Source organism: Petaurus breviceps, unplaced genomic scaffold (assembly GCF_028583685.1).
Source record: "Petaurus breviceps papuanus isolate PSGF00001 unplaced genomic scaffold, PetGlider_PUasm1.0 90895, whole genome shotgun sequence".
Lineage (NCBI taxonomy): Eukaryota > Metazoa > Chordata > Mammalia > Diprotodontia > Petauridae > Petaurus > Petaurus breviceps.
Window position 1 is genome coordinate 36,621,213 of NW_027187372.1, and position 22,878 is coordinate 36,644,090.

The 22,878-nt window shown below is 41.7% G+C and overlaps 1 protein-coding gene across 5 annotated transcripts in view; it reads right to left on the reverse strand.

The window, feature by feature from the left end:
- Positions 1 to 21,616, reverse strand: part of LAMB3 (laminin subunit beta 3) — a 62,616-nt gene extending 41,000 nt beyond the window's left edge. The window contains exons 1-3 of one of the 5 annotated variants that reach the window (XM_069074770.1): positions 21,435 to 21,615; positions 19,103 to 19,166; positions 18,030 to 18,184 (exon numbers count right to left, since the gene is read on the reverse strand). In XM_069074770.1, coding sequence (XP_068930871.1) covers positions 18,030 to 18,184; positions 19,103 to 19,127 — 180 coding nt within the window. In that variant the 5' untranslated portion in view covers positions 19,128 to 19,166; positions 21,435 to 21,615. Of the gene's footprint in view, positions 1 to 2,797; positions 2,944 to 18,029; positions 18,185 to 19,102; positions 19,167 to 21,152; positions 21,358 to 21,434 lie in introns of those variants that run through there. The other 4 variants (XM_069074766.1, XM_069074767.1, XM_069074769.1 and 1 more) reach the window with 4 other exon arrangements.
- Between the last annotated feature and the right edge of the window lie 1,262 nt (positions 21,617 to 22,878).

Below are 22,878 nucleotides of genomic sequence, written 5' to 3' on the forward strand. Positions count from 1 at the left end.
AAAGAAAGAAAGAGAGAAAGAAAGAAAGAAAGAAAGAAAGAAAGAAAGAAAGAAAGAAAGAAAGAAAGAAAGAAAGAAAGAAAGAAAGAAAGAAAGAAAAATACTTACATTCTCACACAATGAACCAAGGGTAGCTGTATGATTTGGGGGATGATCTAAAATCAGTAATACTTTAAATCTGATAGTGTTGTTTTTTTTTTTTTAAAGCAATTGGGGTTAAGTAACTTGCTCAAGGTTACACGGCCAGTTATTTTTGGGTGTGGTGCTAAGTATCTGAGCCAGGATTTGATCCCCAGGTCATCCTGACACTGGAGCCAGTGCTCTTACTTGCTGAGCCACCTGGCCACCCCCTTGATATTGTTGTTCTTGAAATATTTTTTAATAGCTGGCCTAAAATAACTTGAAAACCAGTCTTCAAAAACAACTTTAGGAACTCATTCTTTCTTATTTAACCACCAAAGAAATGGATCAGTGGTTGAGTCCATTATAGCCTGAGGATTTCGAGACCAATATAAAGCATTGGTTTTAATTTAAAATCCCATTCTCCATTATCTCTCAATAAAAGTGTTAGGCAATTCTTTTGCTCAGTTTTATCCAATTCTTTGTGACCCCATTTGGGATTTTCTTAACAGATATACTGGAGTGCTTTGCTATTGCCTTCTCCGGCTCATCTTATAGTGAAGGAGCTGAGGCAGAGTTAAGTGACTTGCTCAGGGTCACATAGCTAGTAAATGTCTGAGGCTGGATTTGAACTCAGGGAGAAGAGCACTCTAAGCTCTATGCCACCTAGCTGTCTACATAATGCTTAGGCATTTTAAATACAGGTTGAGTTTTTTCTTTCTTAGAAATATCAGGTCTGAAAGACATTATTTTCCAGGCCTATTTCATCCATATTAAAAACTTAGTGATCAATGTATACAGTTTTTTCAATTATTTTCTTCAAAATATCAGGATTTTTGTCTGCTACATCCTAATATGTACTGGCTGCCTCTCCAGGTAATTTTAACATTACACGATTGAACTCAATTTTTAAATCAATCAAACCAACCAACTGTGCAGTAAAAGTTTCTTCACTATTCATTTTATTTCCATTTTTTTTTTCACTGAGAGGAATAAACTTGAAGCTTTTCTCTGAATGGCTGCTCTTCTAAGAGGAAGGAGTTGTTGATTGCAGGCTTCAGTTCATACAGCTACAAGACATTCCATTCTTATTATTGTAATACTTCTATTCCTTATGGTTGTTTGACAACCACCACACACCAACGAAAAGAAAAGAAATCTGACATAAATTTGCTTCTTCCTTTCATTTTGCCTGAATGTTTTATAATATTCCATACCACAGATTCAGGCACTGCAACATCTAATTCTGTCTTACACTTGTTATTACTACTATTTTCATGCCATTCAATTACATCAAATCCTTGTTCTAATGTCATAGCAAGCCTCTTCCTTTTTTTCTTTCTTACAATGGGGGTGTTTCTATCTGAAATACTCTTCCTTTTGTCCATTTTGTTTAGGGCTCTTTTTAAAAAATTAACACAACTACTGGTAATATAGTACAAAGCAACCCATCACATGCACACCCACAATAATAGACAGGTACAAACTGATGGGTAGTAGCATGCTATAACTCTTCATTAGCTTGTGAGCTGTATCAGTTAGATATTGGCTCACATTAAATATGACTTGATATCATTTTTTTTAAAGCAATTGGGGTTAAGTAACTTGCTCAAGGTTACATGGCCAGCTATTTTTTGTGTGGGTGTCAAGTATCTGAGGCCGGAACAGATCCTGGGTCTCCCAACACCAGGGCCGGCGCTCTTACTCACTGGGCCACCTGGCCACCCCTTTTAAAATGTATATATTCTTTTGTCTACTCTTTTTTTTTTCCTCTTTGGAGGGGGGAAGGCAGGGCAATTGGGGTTAAGTGACTTGCCCAAAGTCACACGGCTAGTTTTTGTGTTAAGTGTCTGAGTCTGGATTTGAACTCAGGTCCTCCTGACTCCAGGGCCGGTGCTCCATTCACTGAGTCACCTAGCTGCCCCAACCTGATATCATTTTATAATTAGGTGGCTCAGTGGATAGAGTAAGGAAGACTCATCTTCCTGAGTTCAAATCTAGCCTCTGACATTTACATTAGTTGTGTGACTCTAGGCAACTCATTTAACCCTGTTGGCCTCAGTTTCTTTATCTGTGAAATGAGAAGGAAATGATAAACAACTTCAGTATCTTTCTGACTCGGCAACATTTTATAAAACACATGAAATCAAATTTTGCATTATTTAAAGTCACATTAATCACAACCTAGCTATACATGCACAATATGTGTATACAGAATCACACCTACAGGTTTATGCAAAATAGTGAGTTGACAAGGAAGACAAGAGAACATCTTCCCCTTTTTCCACAGAATCAGTTAAAGAAGGGACACATCCCCAACAAACCCACTTTGGCAATGAAGGAGATAAAATTGAACCCAACCCCAAGGCAATATAAATGGGGACCCAATACACAGACTCCAGAGTAGGAAGGGAGCTCGTGGCCCCCTAAAAATAATGATACCTAGCATTCTTATGCACTTTAAGGTTTACAAAGCATTTTACATATGTTAGCACATTTAGTCCTCACACAACAACCTGCAAGGTCAATATTATTATTATCTATTTTACATTTGATGATACAAAGGCTTAGAAATGTAACCAGGGTCAATGTCAATGTACCACTATTCAATGTACCATTTGGCCTCCCCTCATGTAACCAGAATCACAAAGGGAAAAGGCATGTCTCAGGAATTTACCTGGGTGTTTGATCCCATGGCAGAGCCTTCTCAGCCTCTGGTAGTACAAAGACCAGGACAATATGTGTATTTGGGAAGATTCTATTATATAAAACTCACACTTTATTATGGCTTCTACAAAGCCCAGGTCCAGGGGCTTACTGAGCCTAGAGACAGAGAGAGAGGGGAGAGGGGAAGGAGAAAAGGGGGAGGATGGTAATGTGAGAGACACAGAATCTGCACAAAAGACTCTGGATAGCTAGTCCATTGTGGGGAAGGAATATACTCCCAAAGGGGGACAAAATGACCTGTTATGGGAACATCTGTAGCTACAACATAGCAAAGCCCTTTATCCCCAAGCCTCTTCCTGACCCAAGTCAGCTCACTGGACAAAGGTTAGTGGGTGAGGGGGCTAAGTCCTTCTGCATGGCTTCTGAGCTCCTGACCTTCTGACTTAGCTGGACAAATCAAGGAAGCTAACCACAACCATATTTCAGAATGCTTAGACTGAGTATATAGAATTCCATTAAATTTCATAGACAGGATAAAATATACAGAAAATAGATCTGTTAACAACTGTAAAGAGAAAAGGGAGCTTTTCCCTCCTTCCTTTTTCTTGCATCCCTCCCTCCCTCAGGACTCCCCCACCCCACTCCCAATAAGAGGCCAGGGTACAGAAGGAGCTTATTTAATTTAGAAGAAAAAATATGGCCTAGTGAAAGACCTAAGTTAAAGTTCCCACTCCTGATACTACCAGCTGTGGGACCCTGAACAATGTAGTTAATCTTTCAGGGTTCTAGCCAATTCTCTGAGACTGCAAGGTGCAGAGAAGGTGACAAACTGCTTTGGTAAAGGTAGCCTCCTCCTCTGGGAATTCCCTACATCAGTGAAATGACAGGTCCATGCTCAGTCTCTATCCCATGCAGCAAGGTAGCTCAGTGGATAGAGTCCTGAGCCTGGAGTCAGAAAGACTTTAGTTCAAATCTGGCCTTAGACATTTAGTAGCTGTGTGGCCAACTGTTCATGACCCCATTTGGGATTTTCTTAGCAAAGATACTGAAGTGGTTTGCCATTTCCTTCTCCAGCTCATTTTACAGATGAAGAAACTGAGACAAACAGGGTTAAGTGACTTGCCCAGGGTAACACAGTTGGTAAGTATCTAAGGCCAAATTTGAACTCAGGCAGATGAGCCTTCCTGACTTCAAGCCCAGTGCTCTATCTACTGTACCACCTAGATGCCCCTTCTCAGCCCTGTTACTATGTTAAGAGGCGCATAGCTGGCGATCTCTTTGGGTTATATGATCTGTCTGGGGAGGTGTCTAGGGTGCATGTGAAGGGAACGTGTAGAGAGTGTGGGGCTGCCCCCTTCCATCACTCAAACTCTCTGGGCTTCTGGTGATGAATTCTTTCCAACATATCAGTAAAATGGGTGATATGGAAGAGGAGCCAGACCCAATGACATCACAGATCACAGGAACATAAAGGAAGAAATGCATAGGAAGTATGTTGGAAAGACAAGCCTGCTCCTGGCTAAAACAGCCTAGTTACCAAAGCGACTTGGAATATGTCAGCTGCTAAACATACCTGAGCATTTAAACTAACCCCCATCAGCCAAAGTAAGGATTTGAGCTGGAAATTGTTTCCAATTCAGATTTTTTTGGGGGCCCTAAAGAGGAAGTTCTCCTTTCTCCCCGCCCTGCCCATCCAAAAGGGGTTGGGGTTGGAGAAGGGAGCTCTCCTCCCTCAATTCCCCCATCCTCACTGAACAAAAGACCTGATGAAGGATGAGATCCATTTGCCCCTCCCACTGCCTGCCAACAGAACCTCTCCCCTGTGGTGCTCTCAGAGCTGGCTGCAGGCCCTGGCACATCCCTCTGCCAAATGGGATGCCAGAAGCTCTTGGTTTCCCTGGTCTGTGGAGGGTGGTGGAGGGTGGGGTGGAATGGGGGTGGAACACTATGGGGTGGGGGAGACAGAATGTTGCAATTCCCTTTTAGGGAGGCAAAGGGAGTGAAACTGAATACAGGGGAAAAAATTCTCCAGATATGGGCCAAAGCTGAGCAAAGTCCTCTACCATGCAGAGGTCAGATGGCTACCTCCCCAGCCTGACTTCATTGAAGACATGTGTTCTGAAGCAATAAAACCCTCTGCTCTTCCAACTTAATAATAATATAGATTTAATAATAATAGCATTGACATAGCACTTTAAGGTTTTCCAAGTACTTTATAAACATTTATGTTCTGAGAACCATCCTGGGAGGTAGATGCTACTAGTATGCCCGTTTTACATATGTGGAAACTGAGGTCAATAGGGTTAAGTGACTTGCCCAGGGTCACACAGCTAGTAAATGTCTGCAGCTGGATTTGACCTCAGGTCTTCCTCACTCCAGGTCCAGCACTCTATCCTCCGTGCCCTTTAGCTGTCTAACTTAGCCAGCACCCTGCTTCCAGGCAGGTGCACCCCAAATCTTCCCATAGGGATAAACATAAGATTCTAAAATATAGATTTAGAATTGGAAAGGGCCATCTACTCCAACTCAATCTCTCTCTCTCACACACACACCTACCTTTCATTTTAGAAATGAAGAAACAACAACCCAGAGTTTGTGATGGAAGGGGGAAGCCCCACACTCTCTACACGTTCCCTTCACATGCACCCTAGACACCTCCCCAGAGAGATCATGTAACCCACAGAAATCGCCAACTATGTGCCTCTTAACATAGTAACAGGCATGAGAAGATGTTAGCCTTTGGCTAACAGGCCTGGAAGTGGTATTTTAAGTAACTCTAGTTGACAATTGGGTAACAGGTTAGAGGACCCAAAATAGACTCATTTAAGAACATCAGTTCACGTGAACCCCGGATGCTCTTTACTGTGTCTCTGCCTCTGTTTCTCTCTCTCTGGTTGGTTTCTATTCCTTGGATCATAGATTCAGAGCTGGATAAGACTTCTTTTTGTTGTTCACTTGTTTCAGTCACTTCTGACTCTTTATGACTCCATTTGGAGTTTTCTTGGCAAAGATACTGGAGTGCTTCACCATTTCCTCCTCCAGCTTATTTGACAGATGAGGAAACTGAGGTAAATGAGGTTAAGTGATTTACCCAGGGTCACCCAGCTAGTAAGTGTCTGAGGTCAGATTTTAATTTGGGTCTTCCTAACTCTAGGGCCATCCTCTGTACCACCCCCCTGCCCCACTAGCCTAAGATTTCAGAGGCCATCAGGTTTAATCCATCACTTTAGAGATGGGGATACTGAGGTCTAGAGAATTTAAGTTTGCTCAAGGTCATAGGGACAGAGATACAGGATTTAATCTTTTGGCATCATCACTTATCTAACACAGAGCTCTCAAAAATGTTTGCTAGAGTCACTACAGAACAAATGTATGTGTGAGCATGCCTACCATGGACTATGCATACCAGTTCTCCACGTGGATTTTACATGCATGAGCATTCCTCCCTGCACCCCTCCTCCAGAATCTCTGAAATGGGAACTGTCCCTTAGCATACTGCAGATGCCTCCCTTTTCTGCGGTCTGTTGGCCAGCTCCGTTCCTGGCAGGACTGCGGTGCCCCCACCCCCATGCCTTTCACCAGCACATCATTATTATCGATTTCACATGCAGAGGCCTGGAGCCAGCTGGGCCCCAAACTGGCCTCCAGCTGGAAGAGCTCGGGCTGCTCCCTCACCTAGGAGTTTTCTGGAAGCTCAGTGGGCTGGCCAGCTACCAAGCCCACAGCAGGAGCTGGGGAGAAGAGAGGGGTGAGGAAATGAAGAAAAAATGCCCAATGGAGACTCGATTCTTTTATACCTAAGGTTAAGCTCTAGACTGGACTAGGAAAAATTAAGGGGAGTAGCTCCTGTCCATGCTTAGCCTTGCCCCCTTCTGAAAATGTTAGGGACCCAAGTTACTAACCACCTCTACTCCAGGGGTTTTTAATGTTTTGTGTGCCATGGAACCCTTGGGCAGTATGGTGAAACCTAAGGATACCCTTCTCAGATGAATGATTTTTTGCCTACATTTACAATAGAAGAAAATGCTAAATTTTAAAGTTTAATGAAAATAAATGTAATTTTTTCCCTATCCAAGTTCATAGAGTCCACGAAATCTACCTATAGACACCTTGAGATTCTGCAGACCTCAAGTTAAGAAGTACTGATCTACCCACAGAAAGGGCACTGATAATCTGGAAGGAGTCCAGTCCTCACAATAGCAGAACATGGGCTCTCACCCTCAAGATCTCCATCATCAAATGAAGAGTGGAGCTAGAACCAGATTCTTTGTAAGATCTTTTCCAGCTCTAACATTTTAGGACCTTCCCCTATTCCAATCCCAACAATCTCAGTCTCAGATACTCTCAGCAATATAGCAGAATATTTACCAAGATTAAAATGGAGGACTGATGGATCAGATCCTTGACAGAGGCAGGGATGGGGTGGAAAGGAGAAGGGCAGAGTATGACATTTGAAAAAGAGTGCCCTGGACAAAGATATAATGTTTTCATCAGCTGTTGTTGAATGACTGATAGGACTGGATTTGTAATTCTAGCCTCAAGATCATCCAAAAAACAAGGTTTTGATGCAATTCCATAAGAAAAAGTCCAAGGGAGACAGATCAGATAACTGAGGTGGCCAAGCAAAAGAACCTTTTCTACCAATTCATCAGTCTGAGAAAGTGTCATCCATAAACTGTCACACATACAATTCATAATGACAGGGTGTCCTGTCTTATTAAAACTCAAAATTCATTTTTCAAATTGAGAAAGCTAAATAAATGTAAAATAAATTTAAATAATTAAGCTTTAAAATGATCATTTTGTAAGTTTTTTTTAAATCATTTCCACTTCTGAAGCTTAAAACTGCCCTAAAACTTTTGAGACCCCTGTATTACCTTTTCTGGGGTGTTCCTATTTTTAACAAGATATTTCTAAAGAAATGTAATCCCCTAAAACCAATGGATACATTTCTAATGTTGGGTATTCAGGATATTCAGTAAGAGGTGAGAAATTGGGGTGAGGAGCAGGGAGGAATATTTTTGGACAGGCTATATTCTCTGCAGGTCACGCTATAAATAACCACCTACTCAATGTACATGTAAGGTCAGCTCTGGAATGAAGATATCATCTCACTGAGTAAGAAGGAGAAGGGGAGAGAAGGAGAAAGGCAGGATTAAATCAGAGTCGTTCTTTAAAAGTCCTTCATTTACCCTTCTACCTGACCCAGCTACTGGTCTTTTCCTTTCTTCCCCTAAACTGTAAAACTTTTGTAAAAAGTTGTCTATGACTATATTTTCGGACATAGCCATTTGTTGATCCGTTAGGCGGCTGTTGGCAGTCAGTGCTAATAATGCAGAAATTTAAAAAAAGAAACAAAAAAGTGTCAGTGACACTTTTTTTAAAAAATGCAGAAAGAAGAATTTTAAAATGTCCCTTCTAAAGTGTTCAAAAGGGACCACAGATAATCAGGGTAATTTGATTACTACCATGTTAAATTTAATATTAATTTGTTTAAACTATGTAAGTTTAGTTTCTGATACAAACCTCCTTTTGTGATTTTCTCTATATATTAAAATTGTTTGTATTTCTAAGTTCATAATAAAAAAGGACTTTTTCCCCCAAAACTTGCTATATGTAATGACTCTATTTCCTCACAACCTCAGCCTCTGGAGATATGATTGCTGCCCCAAAACATTTCTGAAACTTCTCTCTCAAAGGACACTAACATCCTCCTACTAGTCAGATTCAGTCATCTTTTTTTTTTTTAATTTCATCTTACTTGACTTTTCTGTAGGAGTGGGTACTTTTGCACTTCCTCCTGAATATTTTCTCCTCCCTTGGCTTCAAAGACACCAAATTTCCCTGTTTAACCTCCTAATTCTCTAACTGTTCCTTCTGTGTCTCATTTACTGTTTCCTCATCTTTTTTTTTTTCCCAAACCCTGAAGGTGGGTATTTTCCAGGTTTCTGATCCTGAGCTTTTTTTTTTCATTCTCTACTCATGATAATCCCTTTTGCTCCAGTGAGTAAAGCTAGCACGTCCAAGCAAATGATTCCCAAAGTCTTCACTGCTATCTTTGATTTCTCTTACAAAGCTCCAGAACAATATATTCAACTCTCTCAAGACACTTATAGTTGAAAGGGACCTTAGAAGTTATGTAGAGAGGTAGTGACTTACCCAAAGCCATAAGAAGTGAGGGACAAGGCTGGGATTTGAACCTGGGACTTCTGACTCCATGGGCAGTATTCTTTCCACTGTACCACATGCTATCTCCCATTTAGACACCTAACTAGCACCTCACAACCCTCAACATTTCCAAACTCGAATTTATGTCTTTCCCCCTTAAAAATGCTTTCCCTATTGATTTATCTGTTCTTGTTAGTGACATCACCATTCTTCCAGACTCTCGTGTACTATAAACCTTTTTTTTCTTTCATTTCTCATATCTAATAATTTATCAAATAATATTGATTTCACCTCTATAATTCTACTTCATCAGATCCTTCCTCTCTTCCTTAATCCCACTTATACCACCCTGGTATGGGACTTCATCATTCAGGTGTTTTTTTCAGTCATGCCTGACTCTTTGTGACCCCATTTGAGGTTTTTTTGTAGCAAAGACACTGGTATGGTTTGCCATTTCCTTCATTTTACAGATGAGGAAATTGAGGCAAATGGGGTTAAGTGATTTGCCCAGGGTCACAATTAGTAAGTGTCTGAGGCTAGTTTTGAACTTAGAAAGATTAATACTCCTGACTCTAGGCCCAGAGCTCTATCCACTGGACCACCTAGCTACTTTCTTACCTCCTGCCTAAATAACTACAATAGGCTCCCAGTACATCTTCCTACCTTCATTCCCTCTCCTCTTCAATCCATTCTTCATAACCATTCCCAAACAATCTTTCCCATAGTAGATATGATCATGTAATTCCTCTACAAAAATCTTCCATGGTTTCCTACTGGTTACTGAATAATAGCAGCGAGGTGAAACAGTGGAAGAGTGCCAGGCCTGGAGTCAGGAAGACCTGAGTTCAAATCTGGCCTCAGATACTTACTAGCTGTATGACCTTGGGTAAGTCACAACCCTGAAGAAACCCAGTTTCTTCATCTGTAAAATGAGCTGGAGAAGGAAGTGGCAAACCACTCCAGTATCTTTTCCAAGAAAACCCCAGTCACAGAGAGTCAGACATGTCTGAACAATAATGGGATAATAATATATATATATATATATATATATATATTCAAGGCCTTCCAAAGTCTGTTGCCTACTTAGCCTTCAAGCCTTTTTTCATGCCCTGGACTGCAGAAAAACTGGCTTATTCTCTGTCCCCAACATATCTGATGTTTTCATACTTCTATATATTTCCTTATCTTATATTTTATGCCTACAATGACCTGGGTTCAAATTCTACTTCAGACACTAGTTACATGACCATGAGTAAATTACTTCACCACTCTCTCAGTTTCCCCATTTGTAAAATGAGCACCATAACAACTGATGCTGTGAGGATCAAATTGGATAATTTATATAAAGTATTTTATAAACCTCAAAACACTGTATAAATATCAGCTGTTATTGTTACCAGGGCAGCTAGGTGGCATGATAGATAGAGTGCTAGACCTGGCGTCAGGAATATTCATCTTCCTGAGTTCAATTTGGCCTCACACACTAGCTATGTGACCCTGGACAATTCACTTGACCCTGTTTGCTTCATCTGTTCCTCATCTATAAAATGAGAGAAGCAAACGGCAAACCACTCCAGTATCTCTGCCAAGAAAACCCCAAATCAGGTCATGAAGAGTCGGAGATGACTGAAAAATGACTGAAAATGAGAGGCCTATAATAATCCTGTGAGGCAGGTCCTACAGCAATTGTAACCCCTCCTTTATAGATCAGGAAACCTAGTCACTAAGAAATGGCAAACCCCTCCAGTATCTCTGCCAAGAAAACCCCAAATGGAGTCACCAAGAGTCGGAAAGGACTGAAACAACTGAACATTATCATTATTATGTGTTGTTTTGTATTAATGTTAACTGTGTGGTTCTTAAACCTAGGGAAAAGCCTCCTTTTCATCACAGGAATAATCCTCTATGGAAAGTTAACGGATAGACGTGACCAAGATTCCCTCTGGGCAAGAAGGTTGTGGATGGGTTGCCATGTGGATCTTTGCCCACATTAGGTATACCCATAGGAAAGGACTCAAGAATCCACTGAAGTAAGCTACACATATAAGTCTCCTCCCTCTAAGACACTAAATTCCATGAGGGCTTAGTCAAACTTTATTTCCCTCTAAAAACACAAATATACATAAATACCTAGTATAGGTACATAGTGAATATTTGTTGAATTAAATGGAAATCTGTTCAAATTGTAGAGTACTTTGACATCCACAGTTCCAGTCAGGCTGCTTCCAAGAGATAAAGGGAAAGGACAGCTGTTTTATTTACACACCATCTAATTAGGCTGCTCAGAATCCCTGCCTCAGGCTGTTAAGGCAAATGGATAATTAAGTTCCCTTCACCACAAAACACAGCACTGGGGGAAGAAACTCAGCACGGTTAAAGGGGTATTTTGTGGAGCAGAAATTATCTGAGCGAGCTGCTCATGAGGACCTTGCTCTGGTCCCCAGGGGAGAGCTGTGCATGCAGCTCATACCAGTCCTACACATGGCAGGGCCTAAACCACAAAATCTCACAGCAAGGACCCCAGAACCCATCTGGCCTATCTCTGAATAAGAGACTTCTCTGGCCATCCAGTCTGTGCTTTAAGTCTCTGGTGGTAGGGACCTGGGCCTCCCAAACCATTGCATTCCATTTCTGGCTAACTGTCATTGTTAGAAAAATGCAGAAATACAAGAAACAAAAATATGATTCTCCATACCTTGCCCCACCCATTGCTCCTCCTTCCATAGTCTGGGACTGGTCTACCCCCACCCCCACCCCCACATAATAGGCCTTCAATTGTCTAAAGGTCTCTATCCTGCTCTCCTTCAGCCTTCTCTAGGATGAGTATCCCCAGTCTTCCTGTTGATCTAAGAGGAGCTGACAGCTGACTGATGCACCAGATAATGGGTAATCTTTTAATAATAAGTACAGACAAAGAAATATTAGGTTTCTGTCATAGCTCTACACATGGACAGGTGGGATGAAGCAAGTGGAACGCTGGGTCCCACTGATCCCCTTCAAATATCTCACAGAGAATTTGAATTTTCCACTATTAAAATCACTCCTTTCAGTGAAAATATCTGGGCATTGTCTCTAAAAGAATCCTGTTAAAATGCACTGCTCAGGTGGTGCTCCAGAGTCGGGAGGACCTGAGTTCAAATCCAGCCTTGGACACTTACTAATCCTGTGATCCTGGTCACTCTTAATCCAGATTGCCTCACAAAAAAAAAAAAAGCACCACTATTTTGGGAAAGGGAAAGGAACTGCTAGAATACTGAGCCCAAATAACACCAGTAGAGTCATTCTATCATCTTAACTAGCTAATACCTTAAAGTAAAAATAACAAGCTCCTAAAGGGATGAGTTAAATAATAGTGAGGGGGAACTTAGAAAAGGTTGAGAACATGAGTATTGTTCAAGGACACATGAGGAAAAGATGCCACCCAATGCAGGTGAACCAGTGCATCCCAGGGCCTTGAACAAAAACACTTCAGAAATATCTGTTGGGATTGGGCTAATATGAGTGGGGTTTGGGAGGGTTTTATAGAAAGGGCTACCTTAAATCTAAGATCCTATGCTGATGCTGGAGCAGGGAAGGAAGGGGGGAAGGTATAAAAAAAGCCTCATCCATTGCTGTGGATCTAGGAAAGATGCTTCAAAGATTCTTTGATCCTTGTGCCCTTGCAGGTGACAGGGAGAAAATAATGAACTAAAACAGGGTGCGTGCCCAAGAGCTAAGTAAGCCTTGTGGGAATTGCAGCTGCCTGAGTGCTTTGGCTTGAAACAGACTGGCCTCAAACCCAGACAGCTACAGACAGCCAAAGATAGACAGTGCCCAGGAGGGTGGAGGTCTGGCAACATGAACCAAGACCCACAGAGGCAAATTCTCCATTGAATTACAGACTGATAGGCTTTTAATCAGCATAGATATGCCACGAAAAGTAGGGGATGTAGGGGGATGGCATGCAAGACTTAGGATTCAGAGAATTTGGAGCTATAGGGTAACTCCAACTCCTCAGGCTACTGTGTCCCTAGAGTGTAACTGTTCCTCTCACACACACCCAGGGCACAGAGAAGCAGAGTCCCCAAGAGACATTTCCCTCTTTCCTTGCCTTGTTCTTCACAGCCCTCCACCAAGGAAAAGAATGGACAGCACCAGTAACACTTAACAATTTTACACTAGGCTTGAGATTAGTATATCTATACATGTTTGCATAAAAAATGTATATATGCACATATACAAATGGACATTTTGCAGAGATTTTGACTGAAGATATATGGAAGGATCCCTAGACATTAATTTCTGAGACACCCTTATCCAATGACAGACAACCTTATCCAAGGTATCATTTAGTACTACCTTGACTGCTAAGCCTTGAGTTATCACTATTACTGTCCTCCCCTTCACTGAGGGTCTCATCTCCTTCCTTTGAGACATTATGATGATCCTTTGGACTCTGAGGCCCCATTCTATCACCCCAATTATCTTATTTCAAACTTAGTAAAAACCTGAAGTCTGAAACTAGAGCTAAAACAGAGGACTTAGATGTCAGAGTAGACATGGTTTTCCACAGCCACTGATGCTACCGAGAAACCATCAAGAATAGTCTATACTGGGGCAGCTAGGTGGCGCAGTGAATAGAGCACCAGCCCTGGAGTCAGGAGGACCTGAGTTCAAATCCAGCCTCAGACACTTGACACACTTACTAGCTGTGTGACTTTGGGCAAGTCACAACCCCAATTACCCTCCAAAAAGCAAAAAAAAAAAAAAATGGCCTATACAGGGTTAAGGGAGAATGTGCATTGAGGGTTGTTTCTCTTTCCAAAACTTGCCCCATTCAAAGGCAGCATTAGATAACATTCAGTTATTAAGGGGTCAGGGAGGAAAGGAAGGGAAAAGAAAGGAAGTATCTATATATTTATAGAGTGCCTACCATGTTCCAGACACTGTGCTAAGGATTTTTACAAATATAATTATCCCTTCCACATCCCAACTTTCCCCCTTGTAGTTTCAATATATTGAGTGCCAGCAAAAGAAATTAAATGGGAATTTTCAGGAGTTTTGTGGAAGCCACGGATGACATGCAAAGGGCAGCAAACAACACAGAAAAAGTTTAGAAACTCAGAAATGTATAATACATATATATATATATATATATATATATATATATATATATATATGTAGTATTATATTATACCAACCCAAATTTTATATTAAGGTACTATAAACACCCCATAAAAGAAAAAGGAAAAATTCAGACTTTTTCTCTGATACAAAGGGAAGAGCTAAAAATTTTATATGGATTTTCCAGATCACAGCAGGGCAGGCACCCCTAACCCCTTCAATGTGGAAGGGATAGCTGTATTATCTCATTTGTTTCCCACAACAGCCCTGTGAGGTAGGTGCCAGGGGTGGAAGTGGGAGGGGGGGAGAGAAATAAAAGTAGCTAAAGGATAATTCAAGAAGAGAGAGGCAATGGAGAGAAGGAAGGAAATTAGATATTATTCGATCTTTGGTCCATAAAACACTAGGTTTTGGAGCTGGAAGGCCTCATAGAGATCATGCCGGGGTTCTTCACGTCTCTTTTTTGTTGTTGTTATAGTCCCCTTTGGCAATACAATGAAGCCTTTGGATCTCTTCTAAGAACCATGTTTTTAGGTGCACAGAATAAAATACAAAAGATTACAAAGAAAACAAGTTTTAGTAAAATGCAGTTATCAACATTAAAAAAAAAAACATGTTCAGGGACCCAGGCTTAAGAACCCCTGACCTGATCCAACTCCTTCATTTTATAGAAGAGGAAGTCAAGACCCAGGAAGGCTAAGGACTTGTCCAGCATCACAGAGAAAATGAGCCAGGATCCAATAATGTGTCTTTTTTTTTTTAAAGCAATTGGGGTTAAGTAACTTGCTCAAGGTTACATGGCCAATTATTTCTGGGTGTGGTGCTGAGTATCTGAGCCCGGATTCGATCCCAGGTTATCCCGACTCTGGGGCCAGTGCTCTTACTCACTGTGCTACCTGGCCGCCCCCAAATAATGTGTCTTGAGAAAGAATCATAGGAAGTTATATTTGGAAGAGATCTGAAATCAAATTGTCTGACCCCCTCATTTTGTCAAAGAGGAAACTGAGTCTCAGAAAGAGGAAGTGACTTGCTCAGAGCAACATAGCTAATAAATGGGTAGCATTTGGATCCAAGCCTAGGTCTGATTCTAACTACAGAATGCTCCTTCCACTACATACCTCATACCACCTATTCCTCTATGCTCATTTTGGTAAATAAAATCAACATCTCTCAGCCACACAAGGAAAGAGTTGAGATTAGCCATCCCCTTAGTTATAAAAGTCTAGAATTTTCTCTTGCAAGTACTAAATTTGGCTCCCAAGGGGGAAATGTGGAGGCCATGTGAGCAGAGGGCAATTTCCCTGGCCGGTTATCAGAGGCAGAGGTCAGTCTGGGTGTGAAGCAAAAGGCATCAAGTCTGCAGGAAGAGAAAGGGTCATCCATAGAGAAGAAGGGATAAGGGAAAAGGGAAGAAGGGCAAAAATACATTCCAGGCTTGCAGGATCTTTGACCAACTCCCATTTCCTCACCCCTTCCCAAATGGGGCAGACAAAATAAGGAAGGTGAAAAGGCAACAATTTCCTCGAGTCACACAATTCTCAGGGGGGTAGCTGGAGGACTGGAGAGGTCATTGCTTGGGGGAGAGTGTGGGGAGGGGAAGCAGCTGATCTGTTTTGTCTAGAAAGCCAAACCCACTGAATGAATTCCTTGGTCCTTATGAAGTAATCTACTCCCTAAAGAAAAATTTTGCCTGATATCTGCTACAGCCAGCTAACTGCCTGGAGACTTGCTCCCTTACCCAACTCTATCCTTCCCCCAGCCAAATGGGGGCCTCCAAAATCACTAGCCAAAAGGCAGAGGGCAGAGCCTATAAATAAAAATAACTAGGGTGCTCCCAAGGGCCATGAGAAGCAATTGGATATGTAGGCATCTATAAGGTTTGGTCTTGGGGATGGAAAAGAATCTTATACAAATAGTGGGAAGAATATAAGATGTAGAGTCAAAAGTCCAAGGTTTGGAATTCCACTTGTTAATCATGCGCTGTTCTCTGTGCCTCAGTGTCCTCCTCTATAAAAATGAGCAAGTTGGAAAGGATGACATTCCAGCTCTAAATCTATGACCTCCTGTACAACACAAATTCATAGATGATCTAAGGCCTCATTTTGGACAACGACTCCATTAGACTTTCACTAGGCTTTGGCAAGGGAACAAAGTCAACTGATTCTGTCTCCTCCTCCTCTTCCTCCTCCTCTCCCTATCCTTGCCCATGTTAAGCATGCATGGAAATGGTCACCAACAGCTAGGGAGAGAAAGCTGCCCTTGAATGGCTTCAACTGATTAAGAGCCTAGTATCATTTGTAGTTGGGAGAAGGCAATGAGAGAAGACTAAAACTACAGCCCAAATAATTTTGTGAATATTATAGGAGAAAATGCACAAGCACAAATATCAGAAAACATTCTCCAAGAAACCTTCTTTCTGCTTCCAGAAATCCCTGTCTTCCTTCAAAACAAAGCAGCTGCCACCTCCTACAAGAAACCTTACCCGACCCCCGAAGTGTTAGTACTGCCTACCTTTTGAAACGACTTTATATTTACTTGAGTGTATGAGCAGATTTAGAATCGGAAGGGACCACATGAGGTGACCTAGTTCAACCTCTTCCTTTACAGATGAAGAAACTGAGGGACACAAAGATTAAGTAACTTGCCCAAGGTCATGTGGGTAGAAAGCAGTAGAGGCACTATTTGAACCCACATCCACTGACTCTAAATTCTAAACTCTAAATTTGCCCTGGACCAAGCTCAAATGAAAGCTGCTTCAGGGCAGGAACTGTTTCTTTCTAACCCCAGAGCCTCCCAGTGCCTTGCTCCTAGCAGGAACTCACTAGGCACCACTAGGTGGTTCAGTGAGTAGACAGAGTACTGGACATGAAATCAGGAAAACCAGGTTCATATCCTTATCAGCCAAGTGACCCTGGGTAAGTCACTTAGTTTCCTCATCTGTTAGGGGAAAAAAAGGCAGCTAAGATAGATGGTGCAATGTATAAAACACTGGGCCCAGTGTCATGAAGAGCTAAATCTACAATCCTATGACTAAATTTCTTAAGGGCAGGAACTTTGCATGAACACCTATCTGCTGTATCTTCTAGGAGTTAAAAAAAAAAAAAAGACTTTGCCCAGCCCAGAATTACAGAGCAGCAGAGGAAAGATAATAACTGTTTCACTGATACATTTCTTATTTCTGTGAACTAGATTTTAAGCACCCAGAGGGCAGGAACTCTTTCATGTCCTTCAAAATAGAAGGAGCTCAATAATTAAACTAACAAATTATCATAGGATACAAAATAATATTGTATAATATAATCACATAAATTATACTAATTGCATGTTACATATTAATGTATTATATTATATAATATATAATTATATATTGCAAAAAAATATTTGTAATATATTGATAAAGATTGGACCTGTGATTTCATTGATATAGAAAGTCCCAGATAGGTTAACTCTCTCTACCAAAGAAGGTCAGCATCTTCAGTGAAATATATGGTCTTAGAGAACAGTTAAGAAGTAACTTTGCTAGGGTTGCACAACCAGCATAGCCAGAGGTAGAAATTGAACCCACTTCTGAGCTCCAGGGCTCATTCTCTATTAACTAATTAATTAATTCTCTATTAACTATTAATAATAGTTAATAATAATTAGTAATAGTTCTCTATTAACTATTAACTGCTTCTGGATAGGATATGTCATACATATGAAATCATTTATCTTCTTTAGTCAATTGGGGTTAAGTAATTTGCCCAGCATCACAGTTAGTAAGGGTTTGAGGCTGGATTTGAACTCAGGTCCTCTTAACTCTAGGGCCAATACTCTATTCACTGTACCACCTAGCTATCCCTATGATATTATATCATATCATGACATGTAATATCATATCACATCATATCTTAAAAGAATGGCATACTCTCCCCTCTCTACCTCTTGACTCTTGCTCCTTGAAAACCAGGGAATGTATGTGTAAGGCCTACCTCGCCATATGGGGTGCAGTAGGTCTCAGGCTTCGTCATTCCACAGGTAGAGGAGGCTTTAAGAAACCGTGCCCTTCCAACCAACAGGTCTCCAACAGGAGGGTAGCAGGCCCCCCGAGAACAGGCCTGCTGGGCATGAAGGAGTCCTGGCAGGGCTGAAATCACAAAATAAAAATAAAAGAAAGTTGTGAGGGTGGTAAGGTAAAGCCCTACCAGACTCTGGAATATCCTTCCAATATTCTGGGTTCCTCCTACATGCAGGTCAGGCCAGCTGTGAGCATCTTCTATCCACTAGCCTGAAAAGGAGCAATGACTTCAGCCCAGATGCCTTTCAATAGAATGTCAATTTCATGCATTGTCAGTTGTCAACCATCTGTGTAAATAGAGTCATAACCAAAAACTACGAGTAAGCTAAAAATCTCTCCTTGGCTTTGGAATACCCTCAGGCACACACGTTGAGTCACACAAACTCAATCAATAACCCTATCTATTCCCAGCCCTGACTCTTATCTAACTTTAGCCTCTATCAGCAAGCCAGAATCCCTTGGATAATCCATTCCTAGAAAATTGGGTGAGACCTATAATTTGTCTTCTTGTTTGAAACAATAACCACTACCTACTAGCTATACCAACTAATAATACCAAAGTAAACCTTGTAAATAAGGGTTTCTGACTACTACTAGTTAAAAATTAAAATAATGTAAAGGACCTAAACAAAAATGGCCCTAGAAGTGAGTAAGAGAGAATATACTTTTCTGAGCACTGGGCAAACCAGGAATCACCAACAAGCAAGAATAAAATGACACTTGGGAGCCATCAAAGGGAAATAGAGATTTATAAGGTTTTTTTTTTTTTCCCTTAGAGAGTAAAGGACAAGGAAATTGGTGCAAGTGTCCTCATAAAAAAAGGTCACCAGTAAGTCATGATTCTCCACCCAAACAGCATCAGAGTTGAGATCCACATCCTGGTCCTGAAGCTTCACTCATTGGCCATCCATTCTCTCCCATCACCCTATCCATCCCCACTGGAGAGCTCACACAGGGCGAAACAGGAAAAGAAGAAACAGCACTTACCTATCAATATAAGCAGTGGCCACATCTTCCACTAATGGAGAGATCCCGAAGGGATGCAACTCACCTGGGAGAGAATGAGGTAGTGTGTGAGTCATAACTCAGGAAACCCTCACGATGGACCAGCCCCTTCTCCCTAGCTTCCAGGCTCAATTCTAACTAGAATGCTGTCCAGAATGCACCTAGGTCATACAGGACTGTAATTTAGACCTCTTAAACAAGTGTGCTCGAGCCAGCACCCTGAAAGGTAGCAAAATCTAGCAGAAAGAATCATGGACTGGAAGACAGTCTTTAAGTGTCCTGTACTCACTCACTGTATGACCAAGAAGTCATTTTCTTCTGTAGGTATCAATTTCTGCACTTAATCAGCCCTTCCCAGGGATTGAGTGAAGTTTGCTCCATTGTTTGAAACAATAACCCAGCTAACTCTACCTACTAACTATACCAACTAACCATACAATAACCTACTAACTAACAATACCTAGGTAAACTTTGTCAATATGAGTGACACTGATGAGTGCCTTTACAAAGTAAATGTCACTCCTCCCTTCGTGCTCATCTGCTGTCAGTCACCTGAACTTGCACCAGGATGGGGCCAGGACAGGACGGGTGGGCTCCAGATCTAATCAAGAACTAAAATATTATGATTTCCTCCTATCTCTCTCTTTTAGTATTTTGAGGTCTATTTTAAAAAAAAAAAAGAAAAAGAAAAAAAGTAACTCTGGGGAATTCCAAGGGATTGTTACCATTCCAACGAAAGGAAACTGAAAGCTCTTTGAAGGGGCCTCTAAGACATCGGACTCCTCTCTCTTCCCTTTGTCTATGAGTGCTAACTCCTAGTTTGAGGCCAATAAGAGGATGGGCAAAAGTTCTAGAATCATAGAATGCACAATCTCTTAAAAAATTAGAGCTCATCTGGTAGAATATGTAAAGTGCTTTGGAAATCTTAAAGTAGTTACTATTATTATTCTTCTTCTTTTAGAGATAAGGAAACTGCAGCAGCAGTTGTTAGAGGAGCTGGTAGACTGTCCCTCTCATTCCTATTACCAGTGGCCACAGCTTAGGCCAAGTGTATCATCACTGGGGGCTGGCAGCTTTTGAAATAGGAATGAAGATCTCTTAGGAACTCTCTCTCTGTGGGTCAACTGGAAGCATCTTATAATGCCTCTAGCTATGGGGTAGGGATACATAAGTAGGGATGTGGAGAATGTGGTGGGGAAAAGAATAAGATAGACTTGTAGGAAAGAGGATGATAAGGATTCTTACCTTGGAGTAGGAATGTTAGGGGAGGAGTTATAATCCTGCTCCCTGCCTAGTGGAAATAACACTGGGTTCCAGTCCAGCCTTGACACTTTATTAGCTGTGTGTCCTTGGGCAAATCCTTTCACATGAACCTCAGTTCCTTTCTCTGTAAAAAGTTGGACTAACTCAATCATGAGGTCCCTGTTAGTGCTAACAATTGATAAATTGCCTAGGCATCACTCAGAATTCATTAATGCTAGGAAAGGCTGGCCCTAAAGTTTATAAGCTTTATAGACGGACCATAAACATGAACTGGTTCATTTTACAGCTGAAGAAACTAAGACCCAAAGAGAGGCATTTAAAGCCACAGAAGTAGTAATCATCAGAACCGGGATTTGAGCCTAGTTTCTTTCATTCTAAATCTGGCACCTTTGCCCTTACAATGGGCTTATATCTGAGGAAAGATACCTTTTGGGGGAGGAGAAGTTGCAGGTGAAATGCCCTCTAATGCCACCTACTCCTGGCATCTGTAAGTTATCTCATGGCACTGAAAGGGATATTTTTGTTCATCTGTTACAATTCCCTCACCCACCCATTATGCCAATGAAGAGACTAAGTTTAAGGCAAGTGATTTGTCTAAGGTTGCCCAGCTAAAGTGGCACAGCTCACATCAGAATCCCAGCTTCCTAAATGCATATCAGTCTGATCAAGAAGAAAATAAAAGCTTGAAAATCACCCCCAGACCAGAGCAAGCATTTTGAGAGTCAACGAGAGAATTTCTAGGTCTCCCCAAGACACTTTCCTAGCTTACCCCATCTCCGATTGATACCACATCTCAAGTCAGAGCTCAGGTCAGTTTGAGATCTACTAAGGATCTTCTCAGGTATGAAAAGAAACTTTCAAAATGTTGGTACTGCAGACATTTTATCTTACAGTTTGGAGGTAGGTCCCTTCAGGTGAGTTCATTTAGGCTAGAGCCCAAATGGAAGGATCGGTGTCTGGAGTCAGGCCAGGTCGGCAGAGGGTGAAGGGGAAGAGGAGGAACAGAAAGGGCTTTCTTCCCCAAGCTGGGTGAGGAGGGCAGCTCACATACCTCATTCAGTGTGCCTCTGGCTCTCCTGGCCTTCCGGTGGAGCACTGGCCAGCCCCACTCTCAGGGGTCTCTCTTGGCTTCAGGTTTTTAAACATCAGCCTCACCTCGGGAGAGTCCCAGGCTGGGTGGAACCCCACTTCAGGGCGTGTCTCAGGAATCTGTGAGCTGGCACGCCCATCTGCCGTCAGTCACCTGAACCCTCAGCCAGGACGGGACCAGGCAAGTGGGGTGGGTTCCACAGGCCTTCCAACAAGCCTAGAGGTACTCAGCTCCCTGCTTGATTCAATACCCTCCCCCAGGAGGGGCCAGGAAGAGCTGCAAAGTCAAGGAAACATCCATTTCAATACTGGTTTTGGTGGATAAAGGGGAAATGTGTATCTTTACCAGGGTTACCCAGGGCAGGTGTGTCCACTCAGCCATGGACCACACTCAACAAATAACCAGACTATGGGTGCAAATATTAGGCCTTGGCAACGACATGATTCAGAACTTGCTCACCAGGCTGAAAAGTAGACATGGCCTAAAGCAGAAACTTCACAGCACTGCCCTATTCAATTTTATTTTATTTTTATTTTATTCCATTTTATTTTATTGAATTAGCAAAAATCTATTTTCTCTCCCTCCCACCTGTCCTACAATAAAATTTTATTTTTTTAAATTTTTTAATTCTATTTTTAAAAAATTAAATATAAATATAAAAATATTTAAACTCTTGCAATATATACACATAGCCAGCTCCCCACACACTAGTACACCGACACAAAGAGCTGCACAGCATTTGTAAAGTCCCTGAGGATCTGGGAGATTTGATGGGAATTTTAAAGGGGTCAGCATTCAATGACACTGAGTGGTAGATACAGAAAACTAAGCAAGGGTTAAGAAAAACAAATAGTGGATCCAAATGCTTCCCCTCAGGCTCCCTCTGGGAGGTTGGCAGAGAGCCCATGGGCAGGTAACACTCAGGGTGAGTCACTCCCCCAGCTCTAGCTCCAGGGAGGGTCTGTAGGCCCCACCTTCTCATCTGAGGAATGTCAGCCCTGAAGAAGGAAAACAGACCTGACAACCAGCATTAGTAGAAGGGATAAGACCAATAAAGCCCTCTCTTGCTAAGGGGAGAGGAGACTTCCTCTGGCCCTTGGCCAAGGCTCCTGAACACTGTTTCCTCAGAGGGATATTGCACAAGCCCTGGCAATCAGCTTCTTCTCAGACTGCATGAAGTGGCAGGGGCTCCTGGCTCCCAGGGACAACTCCTCCTTGATAGGTACAATGAAACAATGGATAAGAATTCTGTACCTGGGTTCAAGTCCCGCCCCACTCAGACACTTAATAAATTTGAGGCACTGTGCAAAACACTTGACTTCTCAATCTCAGTTTCCTCATCTATAAAGTGGGAATAATAATAACAGCTAGAGTACTTACCTCATTTGATTATTGTAAGGATCAA